Below are 21,249 nucleotides of genomic sequence, written 5' to 3'. Positions count from 1 at the left end.
AGCTTGCTTCTTGTTTCCCTCTCATGACAGTGGCTTCTACCTTTTGGCCACCAGTTTTCCAGATAGGAGGCTCCAAGGCAGGATGGATGGGCTGGGGCCTGCAGGGGTCCCCGGGCCAGGGTGGTGCTTACCGTCCTCGTCGGTGCGGATGACCACGGGCGAGCTCTCGGGCCCTGGTCCCACCTCTGTGTGAGCGACAGTCGTGATGCGGTACTCCGTCCACTTGTCCAGTGACTCCAGCAGGATCTGAGTGGTGGTCGGGGGGATGCCGTTCACCTCCTTGGGTTGCGGGTCCTCCGAGCCCAGCGGTCGGTAGCGGACGCTATAGCTCACCAGGGCCCCGTTGTGCGTTTCCGGCGGCGGCGGGCGCCAACTTACCAAAATGGCCGTGGAGCGTGTGCTGACACACTTAACATCTTGAGGGGGGGCAGACGGTTCTATTGGGGGGGGGGAGAACGTGGGAGTGGGGAAGGGAGGCGGGATGGGCAGGAGGGGCGGGGAAACAAAAGATGGGAAAGAGAAAATAAAAAAGAAGATGATAACAAACAAAACAGGACCAAAGCAAAGAGAAGTCGAACCCAAAAGAAGCGGGTGTCAACCGAAGGTGAGATGGGTGGGTGGAGGCAGGGCTGGGAGGGCTGGCCAAGAACACTGTGCTCACTCAGATGGCTGCACCTACCCGACACAGAGCAGGTCGTAGGTAGTGCGCAGCCACAGCCTCTGTGCGGCACACAGGTGTGTGCCAGGCATTGTGACGAGGAACAGCAATAAAAGCCCTGTTTACTAGGCACCTACTATGTGCCAGGCACGGTGCCAAGAACTTCACAGAACAACAGCAAAAGCATCTATTTGTTAAAACTCCCACTATATGCCAAGCGCTTCGTAGAATAGTACAGGTACTTACTTATCGAACATCTACTATGTGCTAAGCCTTCTGCCAGAGAACAACAATAAAAGCCCCACTTACTGGACACCTACTATGTGCCAGCCACCATGCCAAAGTGGAAAAGCAATAAAGCCCCATTTGTTAGGTAACTACTGTGTGCCAGGCACTGTGCCAGGAAAAAAGCTCCATTTACAGGGCACCTACTGTGTGCCAGGGATGGGTAACATAAATACACTAATTTACTGAACACCTACTGTGTGCCAAAGGAATAGCAATAAAAGCTCCATTTATTAGGCACCCCGAGCTTCACAGAGTGACAGTAAAATATTTGTTTATTGAACACCTACTGTGTGCCAGGGACTATGCTAGCAGTAAAAGCCACATTTATTGGGCATCCACTGTGTGCTAAGTATAGTGCTAGAGCTTCGCAGAGTAGCAATAAATGCATTTACTTACTGAATGCCTACTGTGTGCCAGGGGAATAGAACGTTAGGGGAACAGCAGTAAAAGTCCCATTACTAGGTACCTATTGTATGCTTGGCATGGTGCTAAGAATTTCCTGAGTTAACAGTAAAAGCACCTATATCCTGAACACCTGCTCTGCAAGAGACCCCAGAGGCTACCCCATGCCCTACATCCACCAGGACCCAGTCTCGGCCTCACTGAAACTGATGCTGATGTCTTGAGTACCTACTATGTACCAGTGAGCATTCCAGAGGCTGTACAGAGTCATACCACAAGTGCCTGCTTATTGCTTTATGGAGAGCACACCCCATATTTAGTACCTACTGTGTGCCAAGGTCTTGATAGATCAGAGCTGTTTTGAGCCCCTACTCTGCACCTGGCACCACACTAAGCATTAAAGATCAACAGCAAGTCTTATTTACTGAGCACCTACTATGGGCTGGGCACCATAATGGCCCTCTACAGATAAAAACAGCAGTTGCCTTTTATGCAGCACCTACACGTGCCACCAGGCACTGTGCCGAGGACTTTACCAGGTAACAGTGACAGTCTCCATATTCTAAAAAGCACACACTGTGTGCCAGGCACTGTGCTAGGGGGTTAACTGAAAAACAGTAACAGTTCCTACATATAAAGCGCCTACAGTGTTAGGCACTGTACTAAAGGCCTTGTAGAACATGAATAGTTCTCACTTCTTAAGCATCTACTATATGCCAAGAACTGTATTACTGGGTAACAGTAGTAGTCCCCATATATTAAGTACCTACTATATGCCAGGCATTATACTAAGGGTTTTACTGGGTAAAAGTTCCCATGTATTAAGCACTTACTGTGTGCCAGGCACTATGCCAAGGGCCTTATATAAAAATGGTAGTAGTTCTTATTGAGCACCAGTTACTTGCACACATGGGGCCCAGGGCTTTGCAGATAATAAGCTCCATATTTTGAGTAAAAACTGAGTCCTGGCACTGAGTCAGGCCTTTCAGGCTGACAATGGCTCCCACCTGCACACCTACTTCGTGTCTAGCATCAGGACAAGTTCTTTAAAGAATGCACCACTTATTGTATGCCAGGCACTGTACCAAGGGCTTTGCAGAACAATAATAGTAGCCCTCGTGTTTTGGGTACCTACTGTGTGCCCGGAATGAGGTTAACCTTGTGACAAACTGCTAATAGCTTTGATTCACTGTCAATGATATGCTCAGCACTGTGACCATCTGTTTAGATTTAAAACAGCAGATGCATATCTGGAGCACCTACTGTGTGTTAAAGACTTTATGAAATATTCTCCATGTGTTGAGCACCCACTATGGACCAGGCCCTGTGTAAGGCCATTAGGGATAATAAACCTCAAGTTCTATGCACCTTTTGCACACCCAGCACCCCAAGTACTTTATAGACTCAAAATGCATCCCACTGATCAAGCCTCATTTAATATTCACGGCCACCCTAGGGAGCCAGAACTATATCACTCCTCCAGCCCTGCCCCATGTTACAGGTGGAGAATTAGGTTAAAAAACCCACCTGCCTGGGTTTTCTGTTATCACTGATTGAGTACCTACTGGGCACTCTTCATATAGCACCACCCCTTTTATAGATGAGGAAACTGAGGCCAGGAAATGGCAAGCTGCCAGCCCTAGGGCATGTGGCAAGAGGCAGGACAGGGACGTGGGCTCAGCCGCTCTCCGAGGGCAGCCTCGGCATGTGGCTGGGAATTCTGGCCTCAGCCTGCGCTGCCTGTGAGCTCTGGGTGGTTGAGGACGGCTGGAACCGTGCTCCCCCTGCTGCCCACGATGTGAGTCCGCCTCGCCTAGAGGGTGGCCCAGAAAAGTCACTGGCCTTGCTGGATGTCAAGGCACCAAGAACCCTCCCCATCGTGCCAGCCCCATTTGTTCTCTGCACATGTGTTTGCAGAGTGTTCACTACACGCCCACTCTGAGCCAGACCCTGGGATCCAGGGAGGATTGGAAGCCTCTGTCTCCAAAGTCATCAGGCTGCAAGAGACCCCAGAGGCCATTCCACCGACCCACTTCAACTAGAATGACCCTGCAGCCTCACTCGAAGTGAAATACCGGAGTGCCCCCTCCTACATTTCTTGACCAGCCACCCCAATCAAAAGTGCCCACGGGAATCAGGCAGGAGTGAAAAAACCAACCGAGGAATGTGCCAGAAGAAATGAATTCGCTGAGACAGAGAGAGGGAAAATAAAACCAAACCATAATAAAACATAAAACGACGGTGATGGTGATGATGATGAGGAAAACCATAATAAAAGAAAGACGCCTTCCAGGAAACTCCCAGTCTGGTTACCTACCTTCCACTCTTCAACTGCTAACTTATATGACTTTCTTACGAGGGAGGGAATGGCGAACGCTGAGCTACAAGGCCAGACCGAGCTCTGGGTGGGTCTCCAGGCGCAAGCGGGCCTACAGCCCTACTCTGGCCCCCAGTGCGGGCACGTTGCAGTTCCGGACTGGTGCCGGCGAGGCGGGGAGGTGGGATGGTGTCAGGGGAGACCCACGGCTGAGTGGTCTGGCCTCCACCTACCCTTGAGTTCAGCCTAAGAAGCCCGCAGCCCCGGGGGAGACACGCCTGGCCCTGAGTCTTGGCTGCCAGTTTTCTCAGGCCCCACCCGTCTCAGGGTGAGAAGTGAAGAGTCCCTTCTCGCCCGGTCCCTGTCCTGGGCCGCCCCGAGGTTCGCATGGCTGGGCCAAAGCCACTTTCTTGGCGACCCTGGAGGCCGCCTCCTTCACAATCCGGCCCAACCTGCATGGCATCTCAGGAGGGGGCAGGTATGGACGGGATCAGGCAGGTGTGTGTGGCATCGTGTGACTCCAGATTCCCCACGTCTGGGCAGGTGGGCAGGCCTCTTGGCAGTGGGGCAGAGAACTTGGGGGGCTGAATTTGGGCTCTGGACTGTCCGTGCAGCCCAGAGCTGCTGGGGCTGGTGGGGGACATGCAGGGTGGGCCGTCTTTGTGAACTTGCTTGAGACCAGCGCGTACTCACCTGGGTGGCACCTGTGCCAGTCTCTCACGTGGCTGCCCAAGCCACAGGACACCCTCACTGATCGCCTCACGCACAAGAACGCCCAGACGCCTGTGACCTGCAGAGCGCCCGGCTCGGCACGGAGGAGCGTGGAGGAAGGAAGGGGCTGAGGGTGGCAGGGTGCTGTGTCTCCGAGGCCCCTGACCCCAGCAGCTCAGACATCCTGACCCGAGCTGCTGCCATTCTCGACTGACCAGTGGTCCCCCCCAGGTGCACACACCTGGCAGGGAGATGGGGGCGCGGCTCAATGTTTGCACACTGAGACTGCTTCCAGTACAAGGCCTGGGTGGCTACACGTGACTGACTGAGAAGTGGGAGGGGAGGAGGGCCACAACGACGAAGGCCACGGCAGTGGAGACCACGGCGGTGGAGGCCACACCAGAGGCCATGCCTGGCTAGGCTGAGCAGAGAGGAGAGAGCAGAGGGAAGAGAGGGAGGCAGCGCGACAGCGGGAGGAGGGGCCTGCACATGCTCTCGGAGCTTGGAACAGGCAGGGAGGGTGGTGGCGGGGGCCACAGGGTGGCCCAGAGCCAGGTCCCAGCTGCAGTGTCCTGGCCAAAAGGTAGCTTATTTGTGACAGGGAGGCCGGGCAGGCACAGCACAGAACTCTAGAAATTTGAGAGCCCTGTACTGGGCCCTACAGTACCCCCAAAACCCAGGGTCAGCTCTGGCTCCACCACCCCTGCCCTTTGCCATGGGGACCCTGTGGTGGGGGAGGAAGGGCCACCAGGGGAGCTGAGATGGTCTCCGCACCCTTTTCTCTCCCTGGGGTGCAAGACGCGACAGCCTGTGTACCCTTCCAATCAGCCCCAAACCAGGGAGAGGAAGAGAGAGATGCAGTTAGCAGCTCCTCCCAAACTAAGGGCAAACCCGCAAAACCAGCCCCAGGAACACAGAGAGCAGAGCCCTGCTGCCCTGGAGTCCAGGAGTGCGGAGGGGATGGGCCAGAGGCGCCCCCACCCCCTATGGCAGGCTCAGCCTAGGTCAGTGCACACAGAGGTCATCTGCGACGGCCAGGGTCCCCCCAGAGATGAGGGTGGGGTCCGCGAGACACCTACTGGACTGCAGCGTGCGCTGCCGCACCACCGAGGTGAAGGCGCCCAGGCCTTGCGGAGAGTGTGCCGCCAGGCGGAAGGCGTACTCTGTGTTGGGCTTGAGGTCGTCCACCACGAACGTCGTGGCTGGGTCGAAGGTCCTCCTGACCTGCGAGCAGGGGCAGGGGCGGCGAGAGAGACACACACACACACACAGACACAGACACAGAGATTTAGAGACGACGACAAGGACGGAAACGGGCACACAGACAGGGAGGTGCAAACAGGCATAAACAGAGAGGTCACGGAAGAGACAAACACAAAAAGACACAGAAAGAGAAAAAGGAGTAGAAAGACACACACAGACAGAGGCACCGATGAATTTATAAATAAGGGAACAGGGTGAGACACAAGAGAGAAGAGAGAGGGAAAAAAGTTAGCAGAGGAAAGAGGGAGAGAGAGATGCAGAGATGGAGAAACAGCAAGGAGAGGTGGGAAATTAGCAACACACGAGGCAGAGAGAAGTGGGAAGAGGGAAGAGGTGTCGGACAGAGCCAGCAAGGCAGCAGCAGCCCCGCAGAGCAGGCGAGGGAGGCCCCGGCCAGCGCTGCCCCCACCCAGCCTGGCCCCCAGGTACCTCTCGGCCGTGCTCGCCTTCCCGGAATAGGAGCTCATACATGATGATGCTCTCTTGCCTCGGGGGGCTCCACGAGAGTCCGATGCTCGTCTCTGACTTGGCCTCGGCCCGGAAGTTCATGGGCTGGCCAGGCACTGGGGCAGGGGACAGAGGAACAGAAATGGGGAGAGGACAGGGAGGGGTCCACCCCCGGCACGCCTAACCTGCCAGGTATCTGCATTCTTCTCACAAAGAGCCCCATGGAGCTCAGGCTGTTTGTCTCCAGACACTTCCAGAATGCTCTCCCACTCTTCTTACCACTCTTTGCTTTCCAGGGGTACTCCCTGGAGTCAGCGGTCCACCTCAGCCCCCCATCCTTTCTGCTTCCAAATCCCCTTATCCAATCACCCCGCCGCCTCCCCCAACTCCCATCCCCCCAAACTAAGTGACAGAAAAACTGGTGGGGACGATGTTTGGAGATGGGGATCTACATCCCTTCCGCTCTGTGGGGGCAGAGTCCCAACCCTCCTGTCCCTTCGCTTGAGCTGCCTGAGTCTTCCTGGACTTGAGGTTCGGGAAGCCTGCACCCACGAGGAAAGGACCAGAGACCTGCAGAGGGCTGGGGCCCCACACACCAAGATGCCCCCCACCCGACGACCCTGGCCCTCCAGCCTGAGTGGCCGGAGGCCAGCCCACTGCCTCTGGGTCATGCGTGTCCCATTTGTCATTTCAAAATGGGCAGCGTGAGTCTCCCCAACGAGAGCAGCCAACAGTGGGCCGGGCGGCTAGCAGGAAGTGGCGGCAACGGGAAGCGGCACGCCTTCACCCAGACGCAGCCAAGGGGACCTGTCTGCCCGCCTGGCGACAGCCCTGTGGGCTTGCCAAGTCAGAGTCCCCGAGTGAAGCCAGAAATCTGGGTTTTCTGGGACAACTTCCTGCTCTGAAACACTAGCGTGAAATGTTTTAAAGTGGGACCAGTAAGCCACGCTGTAACTTCCAGGCAGGATCAGCCAGCCGCCCACCCACCCGGGAGCAGGCATGTCACCGCACCTGTGCCTCTCCCTCCACTGGGCGGCCCTGGACCCTGCTGCCCCTGTCACCAAGCCCCTGCGGGCACCTCACCTCCCGGCTGTGTCTTGACCTGGATGGGGTCTGAGAGGGGCCCGTCGCCCACGGAGGTGAAGGCCAGCACACGCACGGTGTAGGTCTCGTCCTCCAGCAGGCTGCCCACGGTGGTCAGCAGGCTGTCGTCCACGTTGTGCTTCTGCCAGTTGCCCACGGGGTGCTCGGGCTCCATGGTGTAGTAGATCCTGTAGCCCCGGATGAGGCCGTTGGGCTCCACGGGCTCCTCCCACTGGATGATCATGGTGGTGGCGCTCAGCATGCGGGCCTGCACGTTCCGAGGCGCGCTGGCGGGGGCCTGCTCGCCCGTGCGGGTCACCACGGACTCGCTGGGGGGGCCCTGGCCGATGGAGTTGACTGCCGACACCCAGATCTCATATTCCGAGTTGGGGCTCAGGCCACCGATGCTGTACCGCGTCGTGGTGATGTCCTCCTTGATCTGGTACGGCCCGTCCTGGCTCTTGGACTTGTACTCGATGACGTAGTAGGACACGGGGTCAGGGTTACCCGAGTCCCAGGTGATGGTGATGCTCGTAGCTGTGTTCTCTGTCACCACAGGAGTCCCGGGCGCTTTGGGAAGAGCTGTTGGGGGAGGGGGGCCAGCATGGTCACATGTTGGCCTGGACACCCTGAAAGCTGTGTGACTTTCAGCTACCCAACTGCCCTCTCCGAGCCTTGATTTCCCTGGCAGTGACCAATGACTCCCATCCCAGCGCCTACAGCAGGAGTCAGCAAACTATGGTCCAAGTCTGGCACCATTTTTGTGAATCAAGTTTTACTGGACTACCATCAGTGTTGACTTATTTATTGCTGATGGCTACTACCCTATCAGAGCAGAGGTGAGTGGCGAGTGCGGCAGAGACCAGGTGGCCTGGAGAGCTGAAGCGTTCATCAGGAGTCCAACCCCTCAGCCAAACGACCAGCAAACCAGCTGACACTGACACTTCCATAGTCCTGGGGTGGGGCTCCTTACACTTTTCCTGCAAAAACCCAGACACCAAATACTTGCAGCTTTACAGGCCTCTGTTGAGACTACTGAGCTCTGCCTTTGTAGCCAGAAAGCTTCCACAGACAAGCCCTGAACAAATGGGTGTGTCTCAATAAAACTTTATTTATAAAACAAGTTGAGAGCCAGATTCAGCCTGAGGGCTGCAGTTTGCTACCCCATTTTAAAGCTGGAAAAAACATCTGTGGGCACCTCCCCCTGAATCTCGTGACGAACTTGAGACAGGGAAACTCGGCAGTCCCCACATCTGCCCCCATGATGTCTCCGAGTCCTGGCACGGGCTATTCTTCTCTCTCAGAACTGTGCCCTTCTTCTTCGGCTTGAATTCCCTCTCAACTTTTAGTCTTTCCCTGAACTCACTTTCCTGGGAGGTGGGGCCTTTCCTCTAGGAATGTGACCGGGGCTGCATGGCCCCCTTCGAGGCCCTAATCGGCCCGTGTCATAGCTCCCGGGCTACACAGGCGCCTCTCGCTCTGGACTGTGAGATCCACAGAGCAAGACCATGAGACCATGTCTCATTCCACGGGGCCCAGAATAATTTATAACCAATAAATATAGATCCACAGAATGGTCCCCCTTCGAAGCTACGAATGTCCACAGCCAAAACTCATAGGTTTTCCCGCTGCACTTCCACACCTGCACCTGGGCTCAGGGAACCCTGCCTCCCCCGCGCCCCCTGCTTACATTTCACCGTGATCTGGGCCACGGCCTCGATGACGCCCAGGCTGGACATGGCTACACACGTGTAGTTGGCAGAGTCCTTAACGTCCGTGAGCTCCAGCACATTCCGACCCACGGGCATGTCATCTTCAGGGGTCAGGTCCTCGGCGCCCTGCATCCACTTGACGTAGGGCATGGGCGAGCCCACGGCGACACAGGTGATGTTCACGTTGCCACCTGGCATGATCTCGTGGCTCACAGGCAAGATGGAGAATCGAGGGGCCACTCGGCGGACTGGGGGCGGGAGGGAGATGCACAGGGTTGGGGGTGCGAGTTGGGGGGAGACAATGCAGAGGAAGAAAAAAGAAAGCAGGAAGAAAGAAAAAGAGGAAAGACGGAAAGAAAGAAAAAGAAGGGGGGAAAAGTGGAAAACAATTTAAATATAAACAAGGCTGTTTCCTTCACCCAGTTGAAATTTTTTTATTTCAAATGAAAAAAAAAAAAAAGAAAAAAGAAACCAAATTAAAAAACAAATTCCAACACAAAGAAACCAAAACTTCAAAGGAAGGTACTTCACAAACAATAGAGATATATCGATATATAATCAGAGACATGAAGCATTATTTCATAGCAACAGGGTTTCAGAGACCAGAGGGGCTGGTCACAGCACAGTTACGAACACAAAAATTTATCAGCTGTTTCTCATCTTTGATGGCAGATGTGGCTTCAGGGAGCAGACCCTCCAGCCGCTCTCCCAAGTGGGGAGCTTTGGAAGGTCCCGGCTGCGTGTGGGGGGGCTCTGGGAGGGACAGAATGGAGCACGGAGCTCAGGGGAAGAGCTGGAACCAGGAGGTGGGGGGGGTGCAGGCGGGAATCTCAGCCCTCCACCCTCGCCCCCTCTGGTGACTCAGGGACCCCGCCCACTTCCCCAGGGCCCTCCAGGAAAAGATGAGAAACTCTAATGAAATTTTTGTGGTTTTTGGGTATAGAAACCCTTCTAAAAGCTTCTGTCGGATCTCACAAGTTTCCATTGATAAATGCAGCTCTCAGAGTCACAAACAGCATGCAAGAGAGACTGGTGGAGAGAGAGAAAAAGGAGAGAAAGGAGAGAGAGGAGAGAGAGGAGGAGGAGAGGAGAGAGGGGGGGGGGGGGAACAGAGAGAGCGCTAATGCATCAAAGAGGCCTGGATCTCAGGGGCCTTAGTGCATACTCATGGGGGTACCAGAGAGCAGAGGTAGGCGAGGCGAGAAAGAGAGAGAACACAGGGAGAGAGAGGGGGAGACAGAGACAGAGAGAGGAAGAGGAGGGAGGGGGCCCACTTCAATGCTGCATATTAACTCTAGCGGATGTGACCCAATGTGACATGCCACATTGTCACATCCTAGCCCTGGCAGAATACAACAATAATAGTAATAGTAGTAGTAGTAGTAGTAGTAATGATAATAATAACAATAGTAATAAACGGGGCAAATGAACTTGAACGCTGGGCAAACGGGGACATGTTCTGTGCATTTCTTAGCAGGGAAGCGGTGCAGCCTTCTGTCCCCAGCTCACAGACCACGAAGGCAGCAGGACCCGTTTCGGGGGCTCCGTTTTCGGAAGTTGGGAGGTTTCTTGGGCTCGGGGTCAAAGGGGCTGATGCTCACGGGCACCTGACCTTCTAAACGGCACTGTGGCCCCACTGAAAGAGGTTTAACCGCAGTGGGACAGCCTGGTAAAGCCTTCTGGCCAGAAAAAAACGTTCCTGGCTAAGAGCTTAGGGCTTCAGGAAGTCACCTGGGCAGGTCCCCAGCTTTGGGCGGGTCAAGGAGCCTTGTCTTGAGACAAGGACACAGGACATTGAAAACAATGGAAACAGGACACAGTGGAGTCTCAAAAGGCAAACCAGGGACACAGTGTGATGTGACTTTCGGCATTCTACTCTGCCTCTAACTTTCACATGGCATTGGGGGTACAGTTGCACCCCTAGGAGGGTATTTGGCCTGTGCTACAGAGGATAAAGGGAGGCAGCCTGGGCTCCCAGCTGGAAACCCTGGTCTCTGCTCTCCGGATCCCTGAACGGAAGCAGAGCCCTGTGGGGATGGGAAGAGGGTCAGGAAGCCGGCACCCTTCAGAAAAGGGAGCCCCACGAAAAGTCCAGAGTCACACTGGAGACAGGATGAAGTGGAAGGTGTCCCCTGAGGGGCGGGGCGGGGTCGCAGGGAGGAGGGCGAGGAGCCATGCAGACAGTCGTGGGGTGATGGGCGGGGGTCTGAGATGGGAGGCGGCTCTCCGGCAGGGCGGGGCGGGGGCAGGGGAGTCGGGGCAGAGAATGGGGTCTGGCCAGCCAGTGAACGTGGTCCAGGCCAGCCGCCGCCACCGGCATCCACAGCGAGGCACATGAGTGGGATGCCCAACGCTGCGTTGTCATGGAAACAGAACACGATGGGGGATGAGTGTGGGGAGCTAATTAATCAAGGACAGAAAACGGCATCAACGTCCAAAACAAAACCAGGAGAAACAAATGAAGAAACAAAGCGGAAAAAAAGAAAAATCCAAAACACCAACCAAACAAAAAAACCTTTCCAAAAGCAGGAACGACAACAAAAAAGATGGAATGGGCGTGGGACTGAAAATCGGGGTCTGAAAGGAGAAGGGCTGTGGCTTCCCTGGGCGGCACCCCCCACCCCTGGCAGAACACAGGGTCTGACCCCCTACCCGGCACCCCAAGAGCCTCGGCAGCTAATGAGGGGACTGACGTCCTCGCGGCGCACGAGCCTTCGGGGCAAACCAGCCCGGCCCCACCGGAGCCCCTCTCTGAAGCCCCTCTAAGGCCACCTCCCGGTGACACCCTGCCTGTGGCTTGGGGCCAGCCGGCCAGAGGCCTGACACTAACTGCACAGACAGGCCAACTCCTCAAGGCCCAAGAAGGCCTCTCTGAGCAGAGGTGGGGGCGCTGATGGGACTGAATGAGCCCTGTGGCCTTGGGAAGTGCCCTCATCCTTCTGGAGCCTCAGTTTCCTCATCTGTACAACAGAGGCAACCGGTGACATGCTGAGGCCATCAAGCTGCCTGGGGCAGGGCCTGGCATGGGCCTGGTGAAGTTTCCTTCTGGATTTCCGGGGTGCTGGGAAGGAAGGTCAACTACATCCTCTACCTTGGGCGAGTCTGGGGAAGAATTAGAATTAAATTAAAAAAAAAAAAACACAACGAAACAATTTCTACCGAATCCCCATGTGGCTTTACCCCTCCCAGCTTTGAGGGGCAAATGTTCTTATGGCAGCTTGGTAGGTGAGGGAGCGGAGGCTCAGAGCGGTGGCGGGCTGCCGGGAGGGCGTGCCTGGCCCCGGCCGCAGGGCGCGCCAGCCCTCTCTTCTCTCCCCGCGGTGAGCAGCCAGAATCACAGGCAGGTGTCCCTGCTCCGCATTTGGCTGCTCTGCACTGGTGCGTCCTCACCCACTGAGGACACCCACGAGCGCAGAAGCGCCTGTCTCCACGCAGGGCTGCCGGCTGGGAAACGCCCGGTCGCCGCCAGTCGTCGAGCACGAACCGGCAGCCAGGACGACAAAGGCCCAGAAGCCTCCGGGAAAAGGCTTACACGGAGGGGGTTGTTGAAACATCAAAGGGAGGGAGAGCCGGCTTTAGAATCGCAAGATTACACGTGAGTGCGGTTTATCCCTCTGCGAGGCTCAGCGTCGCGCCCAAGAGACCCTGTTCGCATCTGATCCTAAAATATCTCCCCCAGGAAGTGTCATAATTTGGAAGGCACCTTCGTCAGAAGGAGAGACGAGGCTTCTTGAATATGGAAATGGAAAAGACTTGCTGTGCAAGGTTGTTAACTGCAAGTCAGTTAAGTGTGGGAGGGCATTGATCAACAACAGTAATTTTAGTGCTTACAATCCCCAACATGGCCGGCAGCCATCGGATCTGCCAGTAGCTGTGCACGCTGGCACCTGAGACACTTTGCCCACTTGCTTTCTCACCCACCCGGCTCACTTCTGGGGCTGTGCTGTGGAAAGAGGGCTGGTTTGCCACGTGTTTGGAGAGGATGGTGCCCACGGGCACTGGGTGGCTCAGCGCCCCCTTGGGGGTCTCATAAGGCTTCCAGACACCCTCCTAGCTGGCGAGGACGGGCGGCTGACGCTGTGTTCTGCCCACTTTGGTGCTGACACCCACCCACATCATCTTTCCACCCCCGGCTGCGAGTTTGAGGTGCAGGTTAGAAAGTAAGGTGGGCGCGGAGCCCATGGGACAGCGTGGCCCCACGGGACCCCCGCCCCCAATTACCGACCTGAATGGAGGGTCCAGGCAGGTTATAAGGGGACCACACCAGCCTTGGTCCTCAGCACGCTCCGGCTGGCTCTCGTTTCCAGCTCTTCTCGTCACCGAGTAGCCGGGGGTCCCAGCGGGGGGACCCGCGTGGGTGAGGGGGTCAGGAAGGTGGGCGGTGGGGGGGTGGTGGGTTTGGGATGGGGGTGGGTCGCTTCAAACCCCGATTCACATGGAAAAACAACTCAAAAGCCGTCAAAGCAACCGGGAGACGACCCCTCCCCCAAACAGGAAGAGGCATAAACTCAAAAACCAAAAGTGGGGTTCAGGGGAGAAGGGTGGGGAAGGGTGAGAGGGAACTGAAAAGTGAGGTGATCTGGTTGAAGCACTAGGCAGGGGGCTGGACAGTGTCAGACATCTCGATGATTCAGCAAGCCGCAGCTCCGAGGGGTGGGGCGTGGGGCTCTGGTGGGCATTTTGGGGTGAGAGAAGCTACTGGATGCTCCTCTGGACTCCAAAATGAGGACCGGGTGGGGAGGGCAGGGGACGGATGCCAAGAGTTCTGCAGCCTCCATGGGGTTAAGCTTAGATTACACCTGTCGGGAAGGGAGGGGGTCCGAGGCCTAATTTTGAATCCAGTTTCTCAGCCCCTCCACGGAGCCCTGGCCTGTAGCCCTGGCCTGTAGCCCAGGGAGGGCGAGCACCCCCCCCCCCACTGGCCTGCCTCCAGTATCTCCCCCCCCCCCACCCCCACCTGGCCTCCCTCCGCCCACCACCAGCTCCCTCCGCCATCAGAATGGCATGCAAGGCCTGGAGGGACCTGGCTGGACCTCCGGCCCACAGGCAGGCCAGCGGCCTTGGCAAGTTGGCATTTTGAGCTGGACATTTTGCTTTATTTATGCATTTAATTACCCTCTCTCTCCCCACTTTTAAAAAATAGTTTGTTCTACCAGAAAACGGGATGACATCTTGCCAATCAGCGGACCCCCCTTGCCCGCTCTGCTGCAGCCGGAGACGCGGGGCTTCTCAAATGACGAGGTGTAATCTAACGACCCCTCACCCCCCACCAAACAGCGGAGACAGCAAGGCAAAGAGTGAGAGGCAGGCAGCAGGCGAGAGGTGTCTGGAGCGCAGTGTTCCTGCGGGGCGCCTCCCTCCCCGCCACCCGCCGGGGAGCCCCCTCCCCCCCTTGGGGTGAGGGTGGGAGGAGGAGAAAGGCTGGGTCCTGATCTGCCATCACCTAGCCCCAGGGGCACGTCAGGGGCCTTCAGGGTGGCACGGCTGGGGATGATGAGCGGAACCGGGGGGCTCGCAGCACATCCCCATGGAGACTTTCCTGGAGATGTAGGAGGTGAGAGGGGTTCCAGGCCCCAATACCTTCATCTACTCCTGTTTTGGGGGGCCAGGAGGTAAGGGGAGCACTTAGAAGTCATACCCACTAATTACATGGCTTTAGCGCTAGAAATTTAACTTTAAAGATGATTTGTCTCCTAAGATTCCAGGCTACAGACTGCTCTAAGAATACCAGGGGGACAGGCTCCAGATAAAGGGTTAGGGAGAGCACCTGGAGACTGGGGCACCCCACCCACCCCGCCTGCCAGGGGTGGGCGCCGAGTCCCAGTTTCCTAGTTCAGCGTTTGAGATGGGGCCTCAAGCTATCCTAGCCCCGCATGGCCTCCTCCAAATCCCTGACGACAGCTTCAGGGTAAAGGTGGGAAGTCCTTCCCCACGTCTCCAGTGTGCTCGGAGTTCTGCCTGCTCGTTCCCGCAACACGGGTGTGAGGCTCACGTTTAACTGGGTCCTGTGCATCGAGGGTCAATAACGCCATGTTGCTGGACCAAGCGATAAAGACACCATCTTTAACCACTAGCTGGCATCTAAAAGGCTTATGATTTTAAAGAGACAAAAAAAGGACATTAACAGCCAGGGAGCATGTGATCTGATCATCTTCCCCAGGGTAGTTCCGGGAGTGTGGCCACCAGGTGCATGAAAAACGGGCTTGGTTTTGACTTTGCCCTTTTGGATCTCAGAGATCAAGTTCAGGACCAGAAGGATAAGTCTGAATATTCTGCCCCCTGAACAACCCAGGATCAGCAAAACTGGAGATCATGAGTTGAAGAAGAGTCAGATTTGGGGTGGAAATTCATTGCAATTAACTCCCAGGACTGGCTGCTCTGGCAACAATGTAAATGCTTGGCGCTTTCAGGGCAGATCATGCCAGGCGGCCCATCTCTTCTGGCGGGCCGGTACTTATCTGCAAGGGTCACCTAGCACCCAAGCTGGGCCTTTGCTGCTCCCCTCTGATACTGTGGCCACAGAACTGCCTGGGGGAGTGGCCGGGAGTGAGATGAGAGACTCGGCCCCAGGGAGGCCACTGATCTCACAGGAATGGGTTTAGAGCCAGGAAAAAATGAGACCATGGCACGGCCTCAGAAAAGCATCAGCGAAAATAAGATCGGAGCAAATGAATTAGCTTCTGCCCTTTTCAAAGCAGTTTCCCACAGGCCATACTATTCAAACAGTGGACCTGTTAAAATACATAACCGGGAAACTGAGGTCCCCAGAGAAGGGAAGTGACTTGTCCGGATCATTTGTTCGGACTCTTCACTTCCCTGTTCTACCACAACCTCACTAACGACTTTTTTGGTGCCATGCCCTACACAGGGTGCTAGAGGAGCATTAACTACCTTGATGGAATCCTCCCAACTACCCGGTAAGCTAGGCATATTAACGATCCTTATTGTTTATATGAGGAAATGGTGAGCAGCCCAAAGCCACACAGCCAAGGAGAAGCAGAGGCAGGATTTGAACCCTGGTCTGCTAGAGCGTAGTCTCTGCTCTCATCACTAGGCTATACTGCCCCCCCAATCCAAGTGGTCTTCAGAGACCCTCAGCTACCTCTCAGTTCTAATCCACTGGGACCCACCCAGCTTTGGTGGAGGGGCTGGGAGACCCCTCTCTTCCATCTGTGGGACCTCCCTCAGGGCCAGCCTGGCAGCTCTCACACGGGATTAAAGAGGAGACAAGGGAAATTTACCCCCTCTTTTTGCATCTAAACTCCTCTTGCCAACTTGGCCTTAGACTTAATAATTGGGAGTTTAATGAAGGCAGATAAGGGACAAGAGTGGAACAGGTGACCCCCAAAGAGGTTGACCTCTGCCCTCAATTATCATCTCTGTTGGGTAGCAGCTGGGGCCTGGAGATTAGAAACCTAAACAGACTTTACTGGAGGCTGGTTTGGGGGCCGGAGTGGAACTCTCAAGGGCTTGCCTTTACTCAAGGGAGGGAGCAAATGATGGGAGCATGCATCTCCGAAGGTCTGCAAGACTGAGAGAGACAGAGAGAGAGAGAAAGCTGAGAGAGAGAGAGAGGCAGAGAGAATCGGGGAGGCAGAGGGAGGAGGAGGGGGAGAGGCTGTGTCCAAAGTTCCCCTGGGTTTTCTCCAGAAGTCCACAGTTCTGATGCTCAGGTACTCAGAAAGTGACCATGCAGTACTGCTGGACAAAAGACACCTGTAACTAGACCCAGAGCCTGTGAGGGGGTGGGGGAATCAGCCACCATCACCTGGGAGGTGAAGGCATAACACTAAAAGGCAGGATAGCCTTCTAAGTATTTCTTCCAAAGTCTGTCATGCTACATTTTCTGATGGGCGTTCCGTATCTGTGCCCAGCCAGGACCCACGAAGTCATCATACCAGCTGCCATTCTGAGTGCTGCCTGTGTGCCAAGCATGCATGGTTTTGGGAGGATGGTCCAATTTAAGGTGGCCATTCCCCGCATTTGGACTTGCCACTGTATTGAACAAGAACTCAAAGTGCCGACGGCCCATTCACGGCTGGGTTGTTTGGGAGGGTGGGAGGCGGTCTCATGCTGAGGCAGAAGAATGGGGACATGCTTGCTTAAGTCCCCTTCCAGCATCGCTGCCTGACAGGGACGGGCAAAAGGGGGCTGGCCAGTGAGGTCAAGCCAATGGGGCTGCCCTCCCCACACGCCCCACCCCGGCGACGACCATGTCCCACCAGCTGTCTATGCCCCCTCCCTCGCACCCTTGAGCCCAGTGGTCACTTTCTGCCCCAGCATCCCAGCTGTGGGACCCCTTCCACCCTCCCAGATAGTAGTTGGGACAGGAACACTGGCTTTTAAATCACAATGCGTTTGGAGAACAACCACAGAACAGCTCAGCCCAAGAAACCGAAACCAAGTAGCACGGAAACACAAGACAGAACCAAAGACAAAATGCTTTGGAGGAGAAAGGGGATGGGTGACGGGAATGGGAGGGGGAAAAAATAACGAACAGATCGGTTTTTTCCCCCCTAAAATGAAACAAAACAGAAAAAAACCCTCATAATTAAATAAAAGGAATAACAAAAGGAAAATGAAGAAAACCAAAAGAGAAAAACGGAACAGAAGACGAGAAACACTCCAACAGAAGGCGTTGAGAATTCACCAAACCGAACTGACAAGAGTGGCATGCAGAGAAATTTTTACATTCTCCCAGCATGCATCAGGCCCAAGTTACCATGACGACGAGGAGTGCAAAAAACTTAGCAACAACATTACCAACGGATGCAAAGAGGCGACCACAATGCAAGCATCGCATGTGTGCGGCCTGCCCTAGGCCGGGCTGGGCGCGGCTGAGATTTTTGTGTCTTTCTGGGTTTTTGCTCTCGCGTGGCGGTTTTTCGTTTTGTTCTGTTTGCTTTGCGCTTATTGTTTATATTCCATTGTTTTTACTTTTTTAGTTCATTTTTCCACGTGCGTGTCTGTGGCTGTCTGTGCGCATGTCTGTGTGTATTTCATGTGTGTGCATGTCACTTTCAGAATGTAAAAATGTGGGTAAAGAAAGTAAAAAAGAAAAAAACACACCAACCTTCTCGAAGCTCTGAGGGATGTAAAGGGGGTTTGATGCAGAACACAATGACATGGGGAGAAGAGAAAAAATAGGGGAGATACAGAGAGTAAAAAGAGGACTTCCCAAGGCTAAAAGCTGCAATAGTTTGTTTTTTTCTTTAAACCAAAAAAAAATTAAAATTAAAAAATAGAAAAGAACAGCAATGACCTTTTTCCCTTTACTCCACTCCTTCCTTGACAAACACGGTCTACATTTGCCTTCCACGATTCTTTTTTTAAATTCAATTTTGGAGCATCTGAGACCCAGGCAAAGGTTGGGAGGCTGGACCCCCCCCAACAGAAAGAGGCACATGCCAGGCACCCCCACTCCGGGGGGCTGAGGACACAGAGGGCCCCCTCCCTTGTTGTACGCCCGCTAGAGGCCCCGCCCCCACCCTGCCCACTCCTGCCATCCACACTGCCCCTGAGCTCTGCCAGACTCATTCATCCCCACCCCAGGTGTGTGCAGAAAAGTCAGCAGGTTAGATCAGGCGTCGGCTGGAGGCATGGACGCACTGGAACTCACCAGAGGGGCCGTGGCAGCAGGTCAAACGTGCCCCCTGCCCGCCTGCCCGACCGCGTCCCCGTCCCCTCCCTCCATGCAGCCTCCTCCTCAGAGGCCAGATGCAGGACCCAAGGTGCGGAACCAGGGAGCTGCTTCAGGGCCGGTGGGGCTGCGCTTGGTGGGGCCGTGGGTAAGGGAGGGGCTGTCCGGCTGGTTATGCCGAATGGGGGAAACTGAGGCCTGGAGAAGGAGCGTGATGGAGCCAAGTGCGCCGAGCCGTCGGGAAAGCCCCGGGGTTTGGATGGGGCCATTTCCGGGCAGGCAGAAGCTGTTCCTTCCACAAACAGGACCAGAAACACCCATCGGGAGGTGGGAGACAGAGGAACAAAAATAGTGGAGGATGGGGCAGATTAAACTTTCCGAAGGGACCAAAGAGAACCAACGGGGTAAGGGGTCAGCAGACGCATCTAGGGGCAGGGGAAGCCCCCAGGACCTTTGAGGGGACACCAAGGGAGCCAAAAAGAAGTGTGTGTAGACACTCCCCGGGGCATCCCTGGGGGTGGGAGGTGGGGGCTACAACGTCCACCACCCCTCTGGGTGGGACAGACCTGGCCACCCACCCGGAGAGAGCACCAGGCGCAGGGCTTGCCGGGGCCCACGTGGGTCTTTTCTGAGGGCGACCAGGAGAGAATGCATCGGGCTCCAGGGAAGATGAGGGTGCGGGGCCGGTGGTGGGGGCACCCTCGCAGACCCGTCCCCGATTCTTAGATGGAGGGTGCTGGGGGGGGGCGGTGAGGCGAGCTACGAGGCCACGGAGTTTGGAGAAGCAAAGCGAGCACATGACAAGGGGAGGCACGCACGACACACCACAGAAGAAGCTGACTTGGGTGGGCGGGCGGGCGGGCGGGGTGGGGCAGAGGCCTGCAGACTCCCCCGGCCCTGTAGGCTCAAGACTGAAGCCCTCCCCTGGCCCTGCCCTGTTCCCTCCTGCCGCCACCCCCAAGACCTGCACCCCCACTTGGGCGTCCATCACAAGGCACAGGGGTGGGGGCTTAAGATGCCCCCATTTTGCCGGCAAGGACACTGAGATCCGGAGAGGGATGCCCCCTGGCCCACAGTCCTGCCACGACCGGCCAGGGAGGCCCTCCTGCTCAGGTCTGCAGGGGACAGGGGAGCCCGGAGGCTGTGAGCCCGAGGAGGGAGGGGGACGGGATGGGACAGGTCCCTGCCTCCGACCTGGACGCGGCGTTCCCTACCTCGCACGTAGAGGTTGGCGGGGGAGGAGTAGCGCACACCAGCGTTGTTGGTGGCCACGCACTCGTATTTGCCCTGGTCGGTCTCCTCGCTGCTCTCAATCTGCAGAGCCCCTGTGGGGAGAAGGGAGAGAATGCAGCCAGTCAGGGGAGGGCCAGGGGCGGGCCGGAAGGGCTCTCCCAGAGGCCAGCTGGCCCATCTCTGGTTTCAGCTGGGCCAGAGAGGCAGGTGAAAGAGCTGAGTTAGCCTGGAAGCCCCAGCTGGGCCGGCGCCTCCCTGCCCATCTCGCCCCACCCTGAGTCTGGCCCTGGACTGTTCTGAACACCTCACGTTCCCCAGAAATCCTCCACTGTTGCTGTGAAAGCCGTTGGTCACGGGGCTGGGGCTTCATAAGGGGCTGCGGAGGGGAACTTCGGAGCTTTGGGGAGCATGGGCCTCGAAGGTGTGTCTGCGAAAGCTCTGCGGGCTACCGCCCAGGCTAATAGGCAGGGCGGGGTCAGCGTTCATACCCGCAGCAGTCTTCCCAGAGACTCTGGGACCTCCCAGCCCAGGGGATGCGCCAAGTCAGGGAGCTGGGGGGTGCACTGATGGTCCCGCCCAGGGCGCTCGTGGAAGTGAACACGGGTCTGGGTTCCTCAAGCGTGTTTGGATCACGGGCCCCAAAGCCCTCAGCGCCCGTAAGTCAACCCAGGCAGGGCTGTAGCTCATCACAGGCGTTGGGGCCAAGTGTCAAACAGGACTGGCTGCCTGTGATGACGGCTACAGTCAAGGGCATGGAGACTGACATACATCAAGTGTGTCTGAAGTCACAAGCCTGGATCAAAGAATTTGTTGGCCATGTATGAGTAAAAATTTAAAGAGCAGGCCAATTTTTTGCAGCACATTTAAAAGCACGGGCCCAAATCAAGACCTCAGTGCCCGTGAGGTACATGAAAATAGGGCTGATTTCCCCTCAGCATGTCAGAAATTGCAGGCCCGAAGCAGACGTCTCCGTGAACACAGAAGAACGAATGAAACTTCTCAAAAACATCTGGAAGCACAGGCCTGGATCGAGCACTATGGTGCATGCGGGCAAGTGAAATGAGCCCAGGCTCTTCCCAAGAACACCTGAAACCAAACCCTAGGGCCATCCCTCATTTTCACGGTAAATAAAGATGAGTGAACATCTCTAAGTACGTCTGAATTGCAGGCCTGGACTCAGGTGCTTGCTGACCTGTAAACAGAAATGAGTGAGCACCTCCCAGTGTGTCAGAATCCCAGGCTTTAGCCAGAGTCCCTGGCACCAAGAGTCTGAAAATCTAGTCCAAGCTCCCAGACAGACCCCTCCTCCTAGCTTTGTTCGTGGCTGTCCCATGGGAGTTACATGGGACACTTCACTTGGGAGGTGGATGAGGGTCTGCCCTCACAGAACATTGCTACTTTTCCCCGGACCTCAAGGCTCTGGGGAGCAGGAAGGCAGGTATTGCTATGGAGGCCCAGAGAGGGCAGACAGGCTGCTCTAAGTCACACAGCATTT

General features: G+C 56.0%; 1 protein-coding gene across 12 annotated transcripts in view; it reads right to left on the bottom strand.

The window, feature by feature from the left end:
• Positions 1 to 21,249, bottom strand: part of PTPRS (protein tyrosine phosphatase receptor type S) — a 95,776-nt gene that overhangs the window by 22,123 nt on the left and 52,404 nt on the right. For 4 of the 12 annotated variants that reach the window (XM_045830790.1, XM_045830795.1, XM_045830793.1 and 1 more), the window contains exons 6-12: positions 19,736 to 19,846; positions 17,955 to 17,966; positions 8,860 to 9,129; positions 7,170 to 7,751; positions 6,069 to 6,202; positions 5,456 to 5,600; positions 132 to 437 (exon numbers count right to left, since the gene is read on the bottom strand). In XM_045830790.1, coding sequence (XP_045686746.1) covers positions 132 to 437; positions 5,456 to 5,600; positions 6,069 to 6,202; positions 7,170 to 7,751; positions 8,860 to 9,129; positions 17,955 to 17,966; positions 19,736 to 19,846 — 1,560 coding nt within the window. The remainder of the gene's footprint in view (positions 1 to 131; positions 438 to 5,455; positions 5,601 to 6,068; positions 6,203 to 7,169; positions 7,752 to 8,859; positions 9,130 to 17,954; positions 17,967 to 19,735; positions 19,847 to 21,249) is intronic. The other 8 variants (XM_045830792.1, XM_045830796.1, XM_045830794.1 and 5 more) reach the window with 3 other exon arrangements.

This window comes from Phyllostomus hastatus, unplaced genomic scaffold, assembly GCF_019186645.2.
Source record: "Phyllostomus hastatus isolate PE091 unplaced genomic scaffold, TTU_PhHast_1.1 phas_contig_159, whole genome shotgun sequence".
Classification (NCBI taxonomy): Eukaryota; Metazoa; Chordata; class Mammalia; order Chiroptera; family Phyllostomidae; genus Phyllostomus; species Phyllostomus hastatus.
Note: the sequence above shows the minus strand (reverse complement) of the source record. Positions and strands in the feature narration are given on the sequence as shown.